At 49.0% G+C, this 20,606-nt stretch overlaps 1 protein-coding gene across 5 annotated transcripts in view; it reads left to right on the forward strand.

The window, feature by feature from the left end:
- Positions 1-543: 543 nt before the first annotated feature.
- LOC103280903 (CD209 antigen) overlaps positions 544-20,606 on the forward strand; it is a 57,621-nt gene continuing 37,558 nt past the window's right edge. Inside the window, exons 1-2 of one of the 5 annotated variants that reach the window (XM_062981725.1) lie at positions 545-808; positions 8,715-8,793. In XM_062981725.1, coding sequence (XP_062837795.1) covers positions 8,757-8,793 — 37 coding nt within the window. In that variant the 5' untranslated portion in view covers positions 545-808; positions 8,715-8,756. Of the gene's footprint in view, positions 809-8,714; positions 8,794-20,606 lie in introns of all 5 variants that reach the window. The other 4 variants (XM_062981727.1, XM_062981726.1, XM_062981728.1 and 1 more) reach the window with 4 other exon arrangements.

Consider the following 20,606-nt stretch of genomic DNA (forward strand, 5'->3'; position numbering starts at 1 on the left):
CTCTTGACAAAGCTGAGTTGGAGATATATTAGTTGATTCCTTATATAGAGGGTATCCAATGCTCTGTCTATAGTTTTTCCCAAACGAATTCTCATCATAATATGAACCTCCCTCATTCCCTCTTTTCCAAGGTGGCTCCAAATCAACATCCCTTTTTTTTATCCTGCAACTCTGGTCCCTTCCCCTCCCCTTCCACCTCCCTATCAGACTTGCTCATTCCTTCAGTAAGACCTGAGAACACATCATCCTCTTCATTTAGTGAGGAAAAGGTCTAAACATACCACCTCCCTACACCATTCCATTCCTTATAGGGTCTGTTGTACTCTCCCTCTCATCTCTTCCAAGCTAAACATACCCACCTCTCTACACCATTCCTTATAGGGTTTGTTGTCCTCTCCATCTCCTCTTCTCCAAGACAAATATACCTTCTGCAATTCTTTAAAAATACAAACACCACAGTCCTATTCAAGGCTATTCCAGCCAAGGGTCTCCCCTGAATATTCTCCTAGCCGCCTCTTTCATCCGACTTTGGCCAAAGTTCATAAAATGCCTTGCTCCTGGGTCCCATTTCTTCTTTTGCCAATCAAAACCAAGCAGCATGGCTCCCATTTTCAATGCTGATTGGGCAAATCAAGCACCCAATCAGGAAAGAGCAGAAGTGGCCTGGGAGGGATTCTGGAATGGTTTACATCACAGGAAAAGGCAGAGGCAGCTGTCGAAGGAAAGAGTCTGAAGAGGGAGGGAGGAGGTGAGGAAAGCAGGAGACACATCCATTGAGATTTCATGGTCTCAACACAGGGCAACCCAGGTAGGACAATAGGGTTTGTTTGAATCTGCCCTTTACAGTGGGATCATATGTAATCTGTGGCCATTTCCTCAGCCATACATGAATTGACCTAAATCTGCCAGCTTTTAATGGATGGAAGCTTAGATCTTCCAGAAGGTCAGAAGCTTAGATCTTCCATTTGGAAAGCCAATATTATATTTTTGAGACAGGATTGCCAAGGCTTCAGGGGGCCTCTGCATCTGGAAGTGTAGCATTGGTCTCATGGGGATAATGAGCTCACAGATAAAAATGATTTAGGACATCTGTTGTGCTAACACGGTGTATGAAGAATTTGCTGTGACTATTATTATTATTACTAGCTTGGGTACCCACCATTGTCCAGGTTATTTCAAAAAGTCATGTTTTTATTTAACAAAATACATAAGGTTGTAAGCAAACTACAACTGACATTATGCCAGGCAACCCCCCTGAAACTCCATCAGCAGTTAAAGTTTATCATGTTGGGCAAGTTTGCTCTAGATGCATCATTGGTGGAGTTCAGTGTGCTCTCTGGCTACAGGATGAACTACAGCTCCCACCATGGTGGGTCAGTCCCCCTCAATTCCCTCCAGTAGGTTCAGTTGGTCATGGGGGTTTTGTGTGCCAAGTTTAGTCCAGATCCATCATTGGTGATGGTCACAGGCAGGCATGTACCCAGGGGGTGGGGGGGGGGGAGCACTTGAGAGGCTTCAGCCCCCCCCCCCCCAAATTCTCAGGGTGGTCCGCAAGAAGGCCTTACATTTATTATTTAAACTGTTATGTTTATTCATATCATGATCTGATCACCATGCTCAATATATCCCATATGCATGGGGGTATTGGGATAACGATACATAAGGTTTGCTAGGGTAGATCCTCTCTCACTCAGATTCAGCCTCTCTCCCCCCCCCCCCCCCGATACCAAAATTCTAGCCCCCCCCCCCCCCCCCGAATCAAAATCCTGTCTACGGGTCTGGTCACAGTGCTCTCTGGATGTAGGTGAACTACAACTCCCCCAAATCAAGGTGAATCTCCTCCAAAGCCCTCCAGTATTTTTTGTTGGTCATGGGGGTTCTGTGTGCCAAGTTAGGTCCAGGTCCATCTTTGGTGAGGTTCACAGTGCTCTTTGATTGCAGGTGAACTTTAAATCCCAGTACCTACAACTCCCAAATGTCAAGGGTAATTCTCCCCAAAACCCACCAGTATTCAAATTTGGGCATATCCGGTATGCATGCCAAGTTTGGTCCAGATTCATTGTTCTTGGGTTCACAGTGCTCTCTGGATGTGAGCTACAACTCCTATAAATCAAGGTCAATTCCCCCAAATTTATCCAGTATGTTCTGTTTGTCATGGGGGTTCTGTTTGCCAAATTTGGTCCAGGTCAATTGCCGGTGGGGGTCACAGTGCTCTGTCTTGATGCAGGGTGAACTACAACTTCCATAATGTTGAGTCAGTTTCCCAAGCCCCTCCAGTATATTCAGTTGCTGATCAATTCTGCTCTGTTTGCTGTGCATCATAGAAAAGAGTAGAAAAGGGTTAAGGGAGAGGCAGTGGGTGGGGTCATGCAAATTCCACACAAATGGAGAGAGTCAAAAACACTGTGGTGACTGTGGTGGAGGAAAAACAGAAAATCTAGGAGGAAATTGTCCCTGTCTGAAAGCCTTCACTTGGGTGGTGGGCAGGATGGTATTTGTGGAGGACCTTGGCAGTGCTCTTGGGCATGTTCATGGTGCTCACTATAACCTGCAATGCTGTTGGAGGGAAGGTCTCCTGAGTTGTAGGAACTATAGCTATTTGTGGAGACAGGAGCTTGTCTGTCAAAGTGGACACCCTGCCACATACACACATATGTATTTTCTCTTTTATTGTGTGTATAGATTATTATCATAATCATCAACATCTTCTTCTTTGGGTTGTTGTATGTCTTTCGGGCTGTGTGGCCATGTTCCAGAAGTATTCTCTCCTGACGTTTCGCCCACATCTATGGCAGGCATCCTCAGAGGTTGTGAGGTATGGATAAACTAAGTAAGGAAAGGAAATAATATATATATCTGTGTAGAGTCCAGGGTGTGGCAAGAATCCTTTGTCACTGGGAAGCCAGCATTAATGTTTCAGTTAATCACCCTAATTAGCATTGGAAAGGTTTTTTGTCTCTTGCCTGGGGGCATCCTTTGTTAGTCATTAGCTGTGCTCAGAGTGTTGGTTCCCATCCACTGTTTTGATTTTAGAGTTTTTTTAATACTGGTAGCCAGATTTTGTTCATTTTCATGGTTTCTTCCTTTCTGTTAAAGTTGTCCACATGCTTGTGGATTTCAATGGCTTCTCTGTGTAGTCTGACATGATAGTTGTTGGAATGGTGCAGCATTTCTGTGTTCTCAAATAATATACTGTGTCCAGGCTGGTTCATCAAGTGCTCTGCTATGGCTGATTTCTCTGGTTGAATTAGTCTGCAGTATCTTTCATGTTCTTTGACTCTTGTTTGGGCAATGCTGCGTTTGGGGGTCCCTATGTATACTTGTCCACAGCTGCATGGGATACGGTAGACTCCTGCAGAGGAGAGAGGATCCCTCTTGTCCTTCGCTGACCGTAGCATTTGCTGGATTTTCTTTGTGGGTCTGTAGATAGTTTGTAGGTTGTGCTTCTTCATCAGTTTGCCTATGCGGTCAGTGGTTCCCTTGATGTATGGTAAGAACACCTTTCCTCTGGGTGGATCTTTGTCTTGACTCTCCTGGCTTGTTCTTGGCCTTGCAGCTCTTCTGATGTCTGTGGTGGAGTCTCCATTGGCCTGTAGAGCCCAGTTGAGGTGGTTGAGTTCACCTTGGAGGAGGTGAGGTTCTCAGATTCTTTGTGCACGGTCTGTCAGGGCTTTGATTGTGCTCCTTTTTTGACTTGGGTGATGGTTGGAGTTTTTATGAAGGTATCTATCTGTGTGCGTAGGTTTTCTGTAAACTGTGTGGCCCTGTTGTTGATTGGGTTTGCGGATGACCAGAACATCTAGAAATGGCAGTTTTCCTTCCTTTTCGTTTTCCATGGTGAATTGGATGTTTGGGTGGATGCTGTTAAGGTGGTCCAGGCACTTGCTGAGTTCTTGCTCTCCATGGCTCCAAATCGTGAAGGTGTCATCTACATATCTGAACCAAACAGTTGGCTTTTTGGTGCTGTTTCTAGGGCCTGTTTTTCAAAGTATTCCATATAGAAATTTGCTACTACTGGGCTGAGAGGGCTCCCCATGGCCACTCCATCCTTCTGTTCATAGAATCCAGTGTCCCACTGAAAGTAGCTAGTGGTGAGGCAATGGTGAAACATGGCTGTGATGTCTTCTGGGAGGTTTTGTTTGATTAGTGTGAGGGTGTCAGCTACTGGGACCTTGGTAAATAGGGACACCACATCGAAGCTGATCAGGATGTCCTTGGTGCTTAGACTGAGGTTGCTGATCTTTTCTATAAAGTGTGTTGAGTCCTTGATATAGTGTGCAGTGAGCCCAATGTGGGTTTGTAGCTGTGTAGCCAGAATTTTGCCAGGTTGTAAGTCGGCGATCCAATGGCATAGATGTGGGCGAAACGTCAGGAGAGAATACTTCTGGAACATGGCCACACAGCCCGAAAGACATACAACAACCCTGTGATCCCGGCCATGAAAGCCTTCGACAACACATCTTCTTCTTTCTAAGCTGTTTTCCCATTGAGGGGTTAGCATTGTGACTGTCGTTTCCAAACGGTTTGGTTTTGGGCATCCTCAGGTTTTAGGTTGTCAGCACACATGTCTTTGTTGATGGTGTCCATCCATCTTTTCTTTGGCTGTCCATGTGGTCGTTGTCCTGCAATCTCCAAATGTAGTGCTGTTTGTGCTACTGATGTTGGTTCTCTTCCCATAGCATCGTTCTCTTGGCCATAGCATCGTAGTCTTGCTTCCTGCATTTTCACAGAATCATAGAATCATAAAGTTGGAAGAGACCTGGTGGGACATCGAGTCCAACCCCATTCTGCCAAGAAGCAGGAAAATCGCATTCAAATCCTCTCTGACAGATGGCCACCCAGTCTTTGCTTCAAAGCTTCTAAAGAAGGAACCTCCACCACACTCCCTCCAGGGCAGAGAGAGAATTCCGCTGCTGATCAGCTCTCTCTCTCAGTCAGGAAGTTCTTGCTCATGTTCAGGTGGAATCTTCTTTCCTTCCTCCACTTTGAAACCATTGTTCCACTGTGTCCTAGTCTCCAGGACATCAGGAAACAAACCTTCTCCCTCCTCCCTTGGACTTCCTCTCCCTCACCTCTTGATCCCTGGCCCTCATCATGTCTCCTCTCTCTCAGCCTCCACTTCTGCAGGCTAAACTGCTGGTGTACCATGCGCCCAGTGCACCAGCAGACAGCCTACCCCAGCTGCTCGAGACGGTGTCAGAGTGGTCCCTAAGGTTCCCCAGACACATTGTCTTGGGAGATTTCAACGTCCATGCTGATGTGGACTCTTGTTCATTAGCGGCTACGGACCTAGTGTCCACCATGGAGACACTAGGACTCTCGCTTTGTAGTACTGGGCCTAGGCATCAGGCGGGACACACGCTAGATCTGATCTTCAGCGCAGGAATTCAAGTGACCCAAGTCTCTACTATAGAGGTTCCATGGTCGGATAACTGTGCCCTGGAGCATGCCTACCCACCCGACAAGGGCGCCAAGCCGATCTGGGCTTGCCCAAGGAAACTTATGGAACCCAATAGGTTCCGGAGTGCTCTGAGAGATCTGGAGCCAGTCACCGACTCGATCGATGCACAGGTGGACTCATGGAACACCAGGCTATCCAATGCACTCGATGAGATCGCTCCTAGATGCCCTCTCCAACCCCACCAAAACCGGTCTCCTTGGTTCATCGAGGAACTTCGACCAATGAAGCGGGAAAAGAGACAGCTAGAGAGCGTGTGGCGAAAACTCCGAGACGGAGTATCGAGATCAGCTTACAGGGCTTTCATGGAGTCCTATGAACATGCTATCATTGAAGCAAAGCGAGTATATTACACCTCTCTGATAGCATCTGCCAGCTCACGCCCGGCAAAATTGTTTAAAATTATTCAATCTTTAACAACGGTCCCTATCATCCCAAAAAGTGATGATCATGTATTTTTGTTTTAATTGATATATTGTATTACTGTTTTATCTTTGTATAGTGTGATTTGTATTATGTTGCTTACATTTTGTCCTTATGTTGTTTGGGCCTCTGCCCCATGTAAGCCGCCCCGAGTCCCCGCGGGGAGATGGTGGCGGGGTATAAATAAAGTTTTATTATTATTATTATTATCAGGCCCTTTCAGTTGAGGCTTTTCAGAGCTATGTTACTGACAAGATCTTCCTACTACGCCGGGACCTCCCTGCCACAATCGACACAGTGAGAGAACTTGAGACTCCATGGCCACTCGCTGGACCCACCCTTGACCGGTTCATCCTGCTGGACACAGAGGCTCTTGATAGGCTCATAGCTGCAGCTAGACCGACCACTTGCTCCCTCAAACCGTGTCCCTCTTGGTTGGTGAAATCCTGCCTGGAGGGATTACGTGACCCGCTGCTGAAGATAATAAACAGCTCCCTTGAGCAAGGAGTATTTCCAGAGGGCTTAAAAGAGGCAGTGGTCTCTCCTCTGCTGAAACAACCAGATTTAGATCGCTCGGTTCCCTCCAGCTACCGCCCAGTTTCGAATCTTTCGTTTCTGGGCAAGGTGATTGAGAGGGCAATAGCGGTGCAACTGCAGCAGTTCCTAGATGACACAGCCGGACTGGATCCTTTCCAGTCTGTCTTCCGTGCGGGGCATGGGACAGAGACTGTATTGGTTTCCATCACGGATCATCTCCGATGCCAGCTTGACCAGGGCGGGTCGGTGCTGCTTGTGTTATTGGATCTCACAGCAGCATTTGACACAGTCGACCACAATCTTCTGATCCACTGCCTTGCTATTGCTGGAGTCAGGGGGACAGCTTTAAATTGGCTAGCCTCCTTTCTTCACAACCGTGGACAGCAAGTGGAGAGGGGAGGCCTGGTCTCTGAAAGGTCCCCTCTACATTGTGGGGTTCCTCAGGGGGCCATTCTCTCCCCTCTGTTGTTTAACATCTATATTTAGGAAAACATCTTTTTGCGCACAGACTCACAAACCTCATCAGGCACACTTTAAACTAGATCCACTGGGGGAGGGGAACAACAGCCTGGCAAACACTATATTACCCACGACCACAGAGAACCGCCAAAAGGCTAAACGGAGGGCTGCACAAACACAGCAAGGCCAAGTACCGAGAGCACAATAATCCCAAATAAACAGCTCAAGGGGAGGTCACAGGGGCTTACATGTCTTTACACTAATGCACAGAGCATGGGAAATAAGCAAGACGAACTCCAACTCTTAGCACAGCACCACACGTACGACGTCATAGGCATCACTGAAACCTGGTGGGATGACTCCCATCACTGGAATGTAGCCATTGAGGGCTATGACCTCTCTCACAGAAATAGAACAAAGGGGAGAGGAGGGGGGTAGCCATATATGTCAAAAACACATTGCAGAAGAAATGCAAGACTTTAATGCGGGAAACCAGCTTGAAAGCATCTGGATAAGAATCAAGGGAACTGGGACTCAAAAAGATCTTGTCGTGGATGTCTACTACAGACCCCCGAGTCAGGATGAAGGACTTGATGAAGCCTTTTGTCAACAGCTGACCAAACAGGCACAAAGAAGAGATGTAGTAGTCATGGGAGATTTCAACTATCCTGATATCTACTGGAAAACAAACTTGGCCAAAAGCACAAAGTCCAACAAATTCCTCACTTGCCTTGCAGACAATTTTATGGTCCAGAAGGTAGAAGAGGCAACAAGGGGATCAGCAACTCTTCAGCAAGGATCAGCAAGGAAATACTGAGCAGCATTCCATGGATGCCAATATTAAAAGACAAGGGAGTTAAGGATGGGTGGGAGTTTTTAAAAAGTGAAATACTCAAGGCGCAAATGCAAACAATGCCAACAAAGAAAAAAAATATGACAAGTGCAAAGAAGCCAGAATGGATGTCCAAAGAACTTCTAACGGGGCTAAGATTCAAAAGAGACATGCACAAGAAGTGGAAAAGGGCAGAAATCACCAAAGAAGAATTCAAACGTATAGCCAACTCCTGTAGGGAAAAGGTTCGCAAGGCTAAAGTGCAAATTGAGCTCAGGCTTGCCAGGGACATTAAAAACAAAAAAAAGAGGCTTTTTTGCTTACGTTGGTAGAAAAAGGAAGAAAAAGGAGGCGATAGGGCCTCTGCGAGGAGATGGGGTGATGGCGACAGGGGACAGGGAAAAGGCAGAACTGCTTAATGCCTTCTTTGCCTCGGTCTTCTCACAAAAAGAAAGCCAACTTCAACCTCAGCAACATGGAATGGACGAAGGATTGGGGGAAATCCAACCCCAAATAGGGAAACAAGTTGTCCAGGAACATGTCCATATAATATAAATATATAATAAATAATAAAACTTTATTTATACCCTGCCACCATCTCCCCGTGGGGACTCGGGGCGGCTCACGATGTTACAAAAGTAACAGCGCAAATACATTAACAATATACACAGTTTAAAACACAAGAAGATGATAAAACAGAAGTTAAAACAAAGGTTTATACAACAGTAATAATATCAAACAACCACCAATGCAATACAGTCAATATCCTTTCTGAATGTTGGCATTCAGAACTGGACTCAGGGTTATTCCGGGTGAGAAGATCTGGCCAAAACAATATAAATGGATGATGACTTCCTTCAATGCTTGAGGATGCACCCTAGAACTATGTTGGCCTTTTGGCTGCAGCATCAGATAAATGGCCCATCTTGGGTTCATGCTCTTTGAAAACTTTTCTTTTACCTTAAGTATGATTTTAATGTTGCATTGCATTATATGGTCCCACAGATCCAATACAGGATGATCCACCACTCGTTCTCATAAGATAAAATGGCATCCCAAAAGTACTCAGCAGCAGAAGTAAGAAGTAAGTTTCTTCTCCTGTATTTGTCTCCTTACAGAAAAAAATGAAAACACACATTGGCCCCTTCCACACAGCTGAATAAAATCCATCATTATCTGCTTTGAATTGGAATATATGGCAGTGTGGACTCAGATGACCCAGTTCAAAGCAGATATTGTGGGATTTTCTGCCTTGATATTTTGGGATGTAGGGCTGTGTGGAAGGGCCCATTGTCTCTTTCCAGCCACCAGTTCCTTGCTGTTCCTCCGGTCCTATTATAAAGGCAACGCCTAGAAAACAGGAGTGGGATTGCTCTCCATTTTTCTGAAACAACAAGACGGAAGCAGTTTAAGGTATTTAGGCCACAGAAGACCAGCAAGGTCCCTACTCCTCACTGGGAGGTCCCTGTGGGGCTTTGGGGTGAAGGCGACATGGAGCCATGGCGAGCCAGCCTAGTTCCCCGCTTTTGCAAATGCAGCATCCCACTGCTGCCGCTCCAGGGGCTTCCCGGCACATGGCCTGGACCTTGTCGGCAGGTGGGTCTTCTTCCCACACCCCAAAATGACTCAAGGCACATATGAATGGCTGGCTCAAGGCTGGCTGGACCACTGTGACAGGCATGGCCAGTTGACCACTAGGATCATGTTGGAAGACACTGTACCTTGGGAGGGGGTGGAGTTCACCATAGGCTTGCTCAAATAATTCGATTTCCCCGTTACCCGTTATTAATTCGTTACTTTCGTTACATTTGAAGCGATATACGGCCTTGATTGTCCACACGTCTGGATATCGCGGTTTCGAACCGCGACTGGCCATTTTTTGTTATGTCGTCGTTTTTTTTGTTGGTAAAAAAAGCTTTTGCAAATCACCCAAACTTGTTTAAGTGCACTGGGGCAACCTAGCGTGTTGTTTGCACCTTGTGGCCAATCAGAGAGCATGTTTAACCCGGGGGAGGGGCTGGTAGTACGTCCTGAATGAAAAGAGCGAGCACGGAGCCTCGTGGCTCATTTGCACCGGGAATCTGGAGAGGGTGGAAGGGAGATTCTGGGCAGGCAGGCAGGCAGGCAGGCAGGCAAGATTGCTGCGTCACAGCTTCCTTGGCTGTCTGAGCTAGAGCTAGGCTACAGATTAGAAGACCGGGAGAAAAGGTTGGGTGGGTGAGGTGGGGTGGGGTGGGGTTGGAAACTGTTGGGTGTTTCTTTTTTATTTTTTTGCAAAGGGCCTGTGGGCTTTTTTCCTCACGAGATTAGCGTTTTCCATTTTCCCACCCGGCCTGCAATTTTTCTGCTGCGCAATTTTTCCTGTTGCGGGCGGGGTGGGCTTTCTTCTTTCTTTTTTCAGGGTTTTTGGAAATAAGGGAGCCTGATTTGGCCCTAGGCTGCTCAAGCAGGGCTGTTTGTCTGTGCCAGGGATGCTGTGAATCAAAAGCCAAGTTTGGCAAAAGGGTTGCACGTCCCATACTCCTTTGTAGAACTACACCTCCTTTTTGGGAAATAAGGGAGCCTGATTTGGCCCTAGGCTGCTCAAGCAGGGCTGTTTGTCTGTGCCAGGGCCACTGTGAATCAAAACACAAGTTTGGCAAAAGGGTTGCATGTCCCATACTCCTTTGTAGAACTACACCTCCTTTTTGGGAAACAAGGGAGCCTGATTTGGCCCTAGGCTGCTCAAGCAGGGCTGTTTGTCTGTGCCAGGGCCGCTGTGAATCAAAAGCCAAGTTTGGCAAAAGGGTTGCACGTCCCATACTCCTTTGTAGAACTACACCTCCTTTTTGGGAAATAAGGGAGCCTGATTTGGCCCTAGGCTGCTCAAGCAAGGCTGTTTGTCTGTGCCAGGGCCGCTGTGAATCAAAAGCCAAGTTTGGCAAAAGGGTTGCACGTCCCATACTCCTTTGTAGAACTACACCTCCTTTTTGGGAAATAAGGGAGCCTGATTTGGCCCTAGGCTGCTCAAGCAGGGCTGTTTGTCTGTGCCAGGGCCGCTGTGAATCAAAAGCCAAGTTTGGCAAAAGGGTTGCACGTCCCATACTCCTTTGTAGAACTACACCTCCTTTTTGGGAAACAAGGGAGCCTGATTTGGCCCTAGGCTGCTCAAGCAGGGCTGTTTGTCTGTGCCAGGGACGCTGTGAATCAAAAGCCAAGTTTGGCAAAAGGGTTGCACGTCCCATACTCCTTTGTAGAACTACACCTCCTTTTTGGGAAACGAGGGAGCCTGCCTGATTTGGACTCCTTTCCTGCTAGGCTGCTCAAGCAGGGCTGTTTGTCTCTGCCAGGCCCACTGTGAATCTAAAGCCAAGTTTGGCCAAAGGGTTTGCCAAAGTAGGGCTTGCATAACATCTCTTTCTCCTATAGTAACCTATCAGGGTCTGGAAAGTACAGGTATCCCCTTGTAAACGTATAACAATAACTAAAACTGTTATAGAAGGTTTTGCGGCAGTTAATAGACCCTGAACACATTGCCAATCAAGAAACAACAAATCTTTCCCCCCAGTTACACAATACCTTACCTTCCTCCCTTCTGTCACCTGAAAACACTCCCGTTATCATGAAGCGTTCAGCTGAACGCGGGTCTGGGGGAGCAAGTCCTGCTAGTGGTCAAGCAACAGCCCGGACACTGTGGGGGGCCAAAAAAGTTAGGGTGGGTCCCATCCGTCTGGAACGCCGAACTATGGGAGTGGGTGGACTTGATGAAGAAGCTGGCTGTTCGAATGCTGAAAGTTCACAGCCCTCCACCCGGAGCCATTTGTCGGTTGGAGCTGAGACAAGTGGACGATCAATGGAACATGCAGGTGTTGCCGTCCTGGAACTACAGGTGGTGGATAGTGAGGATCTTGATAACCCCACCCCTCCACCCGCTACTGACAGTGAGGAGGAGGTAGAGGAGGTAGTACCATCAAATCATAGACTTTCTCATGCTGCTGAAAGGGTGCCCACGACTCCTATCTCCCTGGGTGTCGGCACAGTGGCTGTGGGGAGGCCAAGGTCATATATTTGGGACCATTTCCATGTCCACACTCAGCGTGCCACTTTGGCAGTTTGTAGACACTGTGGGGCAAATATCAGCAGAGGCAGAGACCTGAGACATCTTGCGACCTCGGGGTTGAGCTCTCACATGAAGCGGCACCATCCCTCGATATCGGTAGGAGGGGGAGCTGCAAGCCCTTCCAGTGGCAGCATTAGCACACAAAGTTCTCCTGGTGTAGATGGTGGAAGGCAGACACAGTCCACCTTGGAGGATTGGGGCATGCCTTTAGCCAGGAAGAGAACGGGGGAAACATTACCCACACCCCAGCAGATAACCCAAAGTGTGGGAGAGATGATTGCCCTTGATCACCATCCCTTCCGCCTGGTTGAACAAGAAGGCTTCGTCCGCCTTATGAAACGCCTGTGCCCCCGCTACAAAATCCCCTCCCGTCACACCTTTTCCAGAAAAGTTATTCCCGGATTGTACGAGGGCTGTAAGGAACACATTTCCCAGATGTTGCGTAGCGCCATGGGAGGACACATCCATTTTACCTCTGACATTTGGTCAAGCTTGGGAGGAGGCCATTCCTACCTCTCTCTCACGGCACATTGGTGGGAGAAGGAAGGCAGTATGGATACATCCCATCGTTGGGCACTCCTCGCTTTGGAGGTAGTTGATCGTGATCACAAGGCAGAGACCATCTGCAGCTATCTGGGAAACATGATGGGGGAGTGGATGCGGTGTAGGCCGGAAGAAATGAGGGGCTTCATGGTGACTGACGCTGGTAAAAATATGATCAAAGCGGTTGAAAGTGCTGGGTTTTTGAATGTCACCTGCATGGCCCACTTGCTTCACAATACCATCAAGGAAGGTTTAAAGAGCCCCGAAGAGCAGCCGGCCAGCACCGCAAACATCTCCCTGCTGATCGAGCGCTGTAGAAAGATTGCGGGCTACTTCCACAGGAGCATCAAGGCAGCCCGGCAGCTGAGAGACAGGCAGAGCCTTGAAGGCCTCCCGCAGCACAAGCTGCTCCAGGACGTCTCAACCCGGTGGAATTCAACCTATAAAATGCTCGAACGCATGGTCGAGCAGCAGAAGGCGGTACACGGCATCTCCCTCACATTGGTTGCGCCTGTTAGCAAGCTTGTTCCAACTAAGCAAGAGTGGGACACCATCTCCCAGCTAGTAGACGTACTAAAGCCATTCAAACATGCCACAGAGACCCTTTCGGAATCAAAAGCCCTTCTTAGCCAGGCAGTGCCCATGGTCTTGGGGCTAAGGAGGCACCTAGAAAGGCTTGGGGCCGGTCGAACACTGGACTCCCTGGCTGGACCGCTGACACCGCCGGCCCAGGAGGTGGTGAGGAGGTTGTCCTTTGCTGTACGGAAACGCCTAGAGCCACTTCTTTCCAGCAAGGTCCATATGCTGGCGGCCTTGTGTGATCCACGGCTAAAGTACAACGTCTGCCCAAAAGACTTTACCGTATGGAAGGCCCAACTAGTTAACCTTGTGAGGGAGGTCTTTGCTGCCAGGGTGGAGGAAACGGGCACAGCGGCCCCTCTTCCGGAAATGCCTGCCACCCCCAGCACTAGTGCTAGTGGCGAGACAGATAGTCCCGGGGAGCCGGCAGGGGGTTGCCGTAGGGATACGGATCTCCAGCCGCGACCAGGAAACGCTTTTTTTGCAGAGACGGTGGCCATACTTGCCTGCTCGGAAGAATCCTCTTTGCTGGCTTCTGCTCAAAAGGTAGACTCGGCCGAATGCTCGGTCAACAGGTACTTTGAGGAGCCTCCTGAGATAATTTCTTGTGATCCATTGGCCTATTGGGCTTCACGTGAACACATGTGGCCGGATCTGTCGCACGTAGCCCGCCAGTTCCTCAGCTGTCCTCCCACCAGCGTGCAGAGCGAAAGGGTCTTCAGCCTAGCGGGAGATGTAGTCACGCCCCACCGCAGCTTGCTGGACCCTCAAACAGTTGAGAAACTGGTCTTCCTGAAGGCCAACCTTCCCATGTTGAATTTCCCCGATTTGGATTTTGACACCAACGCCTCCTAGAACAACAGTTCTCCTCCTTTAAGCAGCTCTGCTTCAGAGTAACTTTGGCTAATTTTGTTGGGGGGGGGGGGTTGCCCCTTTGGCCTCTGTCCAACAACTCTCTCCTCTATCCTACCATGCTTTCCTTCCTCTCTTCCCTTCCTTTCTCGTCTTTATCATCACACACCGTTGCCCACTGTCGTTTTTGGGTACATCAATCTCTAGGGGCCGTTCCCCGAATCATTGAATCATAGAATCATAGAATAGTAGAGTTGGAAGAGAACTCATGGGCCATCGAGTCCCCCGTCAACTAAGACGCAGCAAGTCGCATTCAAAGCATCCCCGACAGATGGCCATCCAGCCTCTGCTTAAAAGCTTCCAATGAAGGAGCCTCCACCACAGTCCGGGGAAGAGAGTTCCACTGCCGAACAGCCCTCACAGTGAGGAAGTTCTTCCTGATGTTCTGGTGGAATCTCCTTTCCTGTAGTTTGAAGCCACTGTTCCGTGTCGTTGTCTTCAGGGCAGCAGAAAATAAGCTTGCTCCCTCCTCCCTATGACTTCCCCTCACATATTTGTACATGGCTATTATGTCTCCTATCAGCCTTCTCTTCTGCATGCTAAACATGCCCAGCTCTTTAAGCCTCTCCTCATAGTGCTTGTTCTCCAGACCCTTATTCATTTTAGTCGCCCTCCTCTTGACGCTTTCAAGCTTGTCCGCATCTCCCTTCATCTGCGGTGCCCAAAATTGGACACAGTATTCCAGGTGTGGTCTGACCAAGGCAGAGTAGAGGGGGAGCATGACTGCCCTGGATCTAAACGTTATTACCCTATTGATGCAGGCCTAAAGCCCATTGGATAGTTTAGCTGCCGCATCACATTGTAGGCTCATGTTTATCTTGTTGTCCACGAGGACTCCAAGATGTTTTTCGCACACACTGCTGTCAAGCCAGGCGTCCAAAAATCTGTAGCTTGGATTTCCATTTTTTCTGCCGAAGTGAAGTATCTTGCATTTGTCCCTGTTGAACTTAATTTAGTTATTTTTGGCCCATCTCTGTAGTCTGAGGTTCCAAAACGTTTTTTCTCCTGTAATACTGTCTCTGGATAGGTAGAAGGATATTCTGTGGGAAATTAGTCCATAAAAGCCAAGGTAGGAAATGCTTCCGCTTAGGGTTCAGTACGGATTACATTCAATTCTCTATCCTTTTTTTTTGTCCAAAAATATTTCCCTAATGAGCCATGACTGTTTGGTCTTCTCCAGATCCTCGCAGTTCCTGTACAGAAAGAACAGTGTTATATTTGATGTGGATCCTTCGGTTAAACATATTTGGTGAAGGAATACGCCACAGTCTCACTTTACAGAGATAACTGTCCATCTGAACCTTTGAGGATGTGTTTTGCCGCATGAATTACTACACCTCGACCTTGGCCAGCACTTCTCTAAATTTTCATCTTTCACTGTCCCATCGGCTTGAGCGGGTGTGGTCGACGCAGTGGCCGCGGGACGGCCGCCTTATGGTCCCCTCGCCGTCTGCCCGCGCACGCGGACGGTGCCGTTTGCCCGTCAGGGCGTGTGCCTTTGCGGCTGCTTTCAATGTGTGGGCACAGGTTCCGTCTCGTGGGAACTGCTTTTTTCTGACCTGTTGGTATAACAATAGAAGAGGGTGGAATCATCAAAGACAGTGGGACACCTCCGCCTTTGCCAGCATTTCTCCAAATGGTTGTCTAGTGTCCCATCTCCTTTATATGCCGTGGTCTACGCTGTGGCCGCGGAACGGCCGCCTTTGGGTCCCCTCGCCCTCTGGCCGCGCACGCGGACGGTGCCGTTTGCCCGTCAGGGCGTGTGCCTTTGCGGCTGCTTTTGATGTGTGGTCGCAGGTTCCGTCTCGTGGGAACTGCTTTTTGCTGGCTTGTTGGTATAACGATAGAAGAGGGTGCAATCACCGAAGAATGTGGGACACCTCCGACTTTGCAAGCATTTCTCAAAATGGAACCCTAGTGTGCCATCACCTTGAAAGGCTGTGATTGACGCTGTTACTGCGGAACGCCCGCCTTTGGGTCCCCTTGCCCTCTGCCCGCGCACGCGGACGGTGCCGTTTGCCAGTCAGGGCGTGTGCCTTTGCGGCTGCTTTCGATGTGTGGGCGCAGGTTCCGTCTCGTGGGAACTGCTTTTTGCTGGCCTGTTGGTATAACAATAGAAGAGGGTGGAATCATCAAAGACAGTGGGACACCTCCGCCTTTGCAAGCATTTCTCAAAATTGGTGTCTAGTGTCCCATCACCTTGAAAGGCAGTGTACTCAACGTTGTGGCCGCGGGACGCCCGCCTTTGGGTCCCCTCGCCCTCTGGCCGCGCATGCGGACGGTGCCGTTTGCCCGTCAGGGCGTGTGCCTTTGCGGCTGCTTTTGATGTGTGGGCGCAGATTCCGTGACGTGGGAACTGCTTTTTGCTGGCTTGTTGGTATAACGATAGAAGAGGGTGCAATCACCGAAGAAAGTTGGACACCTCCGACTTTGCAAGCATTTCTCAAATTGGTACCCTAGTGTCCCATCACCTTGAAAGGCTGTGGTTGACGCTGCGGATGCGGAACGCCCGCCTTTGGGTCCCCTCGCCCTCTGCCTTCGCACGCGGACGGTGCCGTTTGCCCGTCAGGGTGTGTGCCTTTGCGGCTGCTTTTGATGCGTGGGCGCAGGTTCCGTCTCGTGGGAACTGCTTTTTGCTGGCCTGTTGGTATAACAATAGAAGAGGGTGGAATCATCAAAGACAGTGGGACAGTGTCCCATCACCTTGAAAGGCAGTGTACTCGACGTTGTGGCTGCCGGACGGCCGCCTTATGGTCCCCTCGCCCTCTGCCCGCGCACGTGGACGGTGCCGTTTGCCCGTCAGGGCGTGTGACTTTGCGGCTGCTATTGATGTGTGGGCGCAGGTTCCGTGGCGTGGGAACTGCTTTTTGCTGGCCTGTTGGTATAATGATAGAAGATGGTGGAATCACCGATAAAAGTGGGACACCTTGGCCTTTACCACTTCTCAAAATTGTCTTCTTTCACTGTCCCATCGCCTTGAGCGGGTGTGGTCGACAGTATGTGATGATAATCTTCCACAGACTCATAAGTAGAGAATCAATCCACTCAGAAACTATGTTTTGCTATTAAAAACAATTACTTATGTCTTCATGTTTACTTTTGAATCAACATTTGTGCTTTGATTCTACTTTGGATTCATTACTACTCCATTAAACACAATATCTTTCATAATTGTACTTCCTCAACTTTACTGAAACTGTATACCAACAGAAGTCATTTCCCTCTTTCCAGCTCATCTGCTGGAGAACTTTAATAACACCAGACACACACAAGTCTTCCCTGAAGTGCAACTCCATGGAAACATGAACCTAACATCAGAGCCTTAAAACCTTCCTCTTCCAAAAAGCCTTCGAGGTCTGTGTGGTCGATCGTTGCCTATTGAAGAATTGGTTGCCAGGCCAATAGTATTTCGCACTTTATTGTTTTTTAACTGTCAAACTACCTCATCTCTGTGAAGTATTCAGCCCTCGGACCAGAGCTGTGTTTTTACACCACTGTTTTTTAAGCTGGTAATGCTGTATGCTGACTGTGACTTCAGTTTTATTTTATGTCTTATTGACCCAACATTTCCTTGAATACAGAAGAGTCTCACTGATCCAAGCTGAACGGGCATACCTAAGCTTAAATAAGCAAATATCTTGGATTGGACTTGTCGAGGAAAAGCGTATTACACATCATATTAGGTTATGATTTTCCTAATTAAGCACCAAAAATTCATGTTATACAACCAATTTGACAGAAGAAGTCGTTCAATATGCAGTAATGTTATGTTGTAATTGCTGAATTTATGAATTTGGCTGCAAAATATCACGATATAATGGAATCATTGACTACAAAAATGGCTGGAATTATCCAGAGGCTTGACGGTTTGCTGTCATGGAGTGTGCCTTTGTGGCATGGGTTGTGGGGTGTGGGCGTGGGGCCGGCCAACGGTGGCCGGCCCCCCGGGTCTGAGGGGCTTGGGCCCACATTTCAAAAGCAGACGGAAAGAAAACATGCCCTTCCCCGTGGGTAGTGGGGTGTGGGCGTGGGGCCGGCCAACGGTGGCCGGCCACCCTGGTCTGAGGGGCTTGGGCCCACATTTCCTGGTTTTTCTCTCTCTCTCTCTCTCAGGGATGCATGCCGGCCAACTGTGGCCGGCCCGTTTTACTGTGTGGGCCTTGCCGCCTGTGGCTTTTCCCTTTCTTTTCTTTTCTTTTGAGTTTGCTGCCTGTCGGCCTACGTGGTCGTGTTTCCCACGTTGCACCGCATCTCTCTTCTCTCACAGCTGTCGTTCCGCACCCCTTTGGGCGATTTTGCACAGATGCCTCCTTTGGGGCGGGCCACTCTTTTTTTCTCTCAGGGATGCATGCCGGCCAACTGTGGCCGGCCCGTTTTAATGTGTGGGCCTTGCCGCCTGTGGCTTTTTCCTTTCTTTTCTTTTCTTTTCTTTTTGCTGCCTGTCGACCTACGTGGTCAAGTTTCCCTCGTGCACCGCATCTCTCTTCTCTCGCAGCTGTCCCTCCGTACATATTTAGGCGATTTTGCACAGATGCTTCCTTTGGGGCGGGCCACTCTTTTTTTCTCTCAGGGATGCATGCCGGCCAACTGTGGCCGGCCCGTTTTAATGTGTGGGCCTTGCCGCCTGTGGCTTTTTCCTTTCTTTTCTTTTCTTTTGTTTTTGCTGCCTCTCGGCATACGTGGTCGTGTTTCCCACGTTGCACCGCATCTCTCTTCTCTCGCGGCTGTTGTTCCGCACCCCTTTCGGCGATTTTGCACAGATGCTTCCTTTGGGGCGGCCACTCTTTTTTTCTCTCAGGGATGCATGCCGGCCAACTGTGGCCGGCCCGTTTTAATGCGTGGGCCTTGCCGCCTGTGGCTTTTCCCTTTCTTTTCTTTTCTTTTGAGTTTGCTACCTGTCGGCCTACGTGGTCGTGTTTCCCACGTTGCACCGCATCTCTCTTTGTGATGTCTCATGCGCCATGTAGTCCCGTTCCTAGTACTATTGTGGCAGATGAAGAGGAAAACTTGGGTTTCCCACCGTTTCAGCCAGAATTGGAGCCCTTGCACCTGCAGGATGTTTGCCCTCCAGAAGTCAGCCAAACAAGCTTTGGGCAGAATTCTCCCCCGTTCTCTCGTAAGGATAATTATAATAGAGATAGAGGCGCTAGGGAGGCGAAGCGCCGAAGCACCAGAATCGCTGCCAGACAATTAGCTGATTAAGCCTGTTTCCCTTGGGAAATCTTAAGGAGTCATGCATCTGGACACAGTATGGGTTTCACTTCTTGTTCCCCAGGGAAAGTGTTCCTTGGCGGGAAAACAAGATCCTATATAGGTGTTTACCCGCAAGGAGATCCTTGCGGAGTCAATTCGTCAGCTTCAGGAGTGAGATCGTGAGTGGACTACGCTACTCCAGTTCCTTGTTTCCAGGACCTTGCCACGGACCTTGTTCTAGTTCCAAGCCTGCCTTGTCCCCCGGACCTCGCCACGGACCCTGTTCTTGCTTATTGCTTCTTGTTGCCTCGTATCAAGTCTTGTTTGCCAAAAATCTAGTTTGTTTTCCAGCCTTGTTGTCAAGCTCCATTGGACTAAAGGACCCTGTCATTTCCCCACACTTGCTCGGCAAGCGTGTGTTTCGGTTATTGGATTATAACTTTAGACTCTAATATCTCATATTGGACATTGTTTTCCTGGACTATATTTGGCCTTTCCTGAAAGGTCTATTTCTGAACTATATTCTTCACCTGTTTTTATTGACTTTATATATTCCTTTAATAAAGATATTAGATAGATTCTGGTCTCTGCGCATGGTTATTGGTGCTCTGCGGCCTGGGTCCTGACAGTTTGACTCCGCCACCCTAAGCACCAATTAACCTTAGGCCAGGATGTCTACAGGAACCGGGGCGGAAGCCCAACCACTCAGCTACACCATTTCCAAGGATGAATTAGACAGAATCCATGACACACTCCATACGCAGGAGGGAGAAATACGGGGCTTGAAGGAACGAGGTATCCGGCTCCCTGGCCTGGCGCTTCCAACCAAGTTTTCTGGAGAAGCCTCCAAGGTTCATGTTTTCCGTCACCAATGCCAGGCGTACATAGAAGCCCGTCAAGCCGAGTTTCCCCAAGAAGACATCAAGGTGGCGTGGATTTACAGTCTCCTAGAAGGGCCAGCGGCCAATTGGGCGACGGCGCTATTTGATGCGGGCTCCATGCACCTAAGTTCCGCGCAAAACTTCCTGAATCACCTTAAGGCGACATGGGGGATCGAGGACAATGTAGAGGCGGCCGGCCATAAACTCCGGCGCCTTTTCCAAGGGGACAGGCCGTTGTCCCAGTACATAGCCGAGTTCCAAGTGCTGGCCCAAAACACCGGTTGGAATGATATAGCCCTCACAGGACAGTTTCGTGAGGGTCTCAACATCGAGATGCAGGAAGAAATCTCCAAGGTGGATCCTCCAAACTCTCTTGAGAGACTTATCGATCAATGTTTACGAGCCGAAGTCCTGCTTGCCAACAAAAAACAGTGGCTCCGAGGCCAGAGTGGAAGAGCAGGAGTGAAACCTCCCGCTTCCGCCAGTATTCAGCCACGTCCAGTGTGGAGACCCCCACCACCAGCCCCATACCCCAGAGGAAGCGAGGAGGAGCCGATGCAGTTGGGCAATGTGCGTCCCAGATTAGATGTTGCCGAGAAGGCCCGCCGCCAACGTTTAAACCTCTGTTGGTACTGCCGGAACGGGGGCCACTTCGCCAGAGAATGTCCAGCCAAGAGAAAGCCCACTGCT

Source organism: Anolis carolinensis, chromosome 5, assembly GCF_035594765.1.
Source record: "Anolis carolinensis isolate JA03-04 chromosome 5, rAnoCar3.1.pri, whole genome shotgun sequence".
Classification (NCBI taxonomy): domain Eukaryota; kingdom Metazoa; phylum Chordata; class Lepidosauria; order Squamata; family Dactyloidae; genus Anolis; species Anolis carolinensis.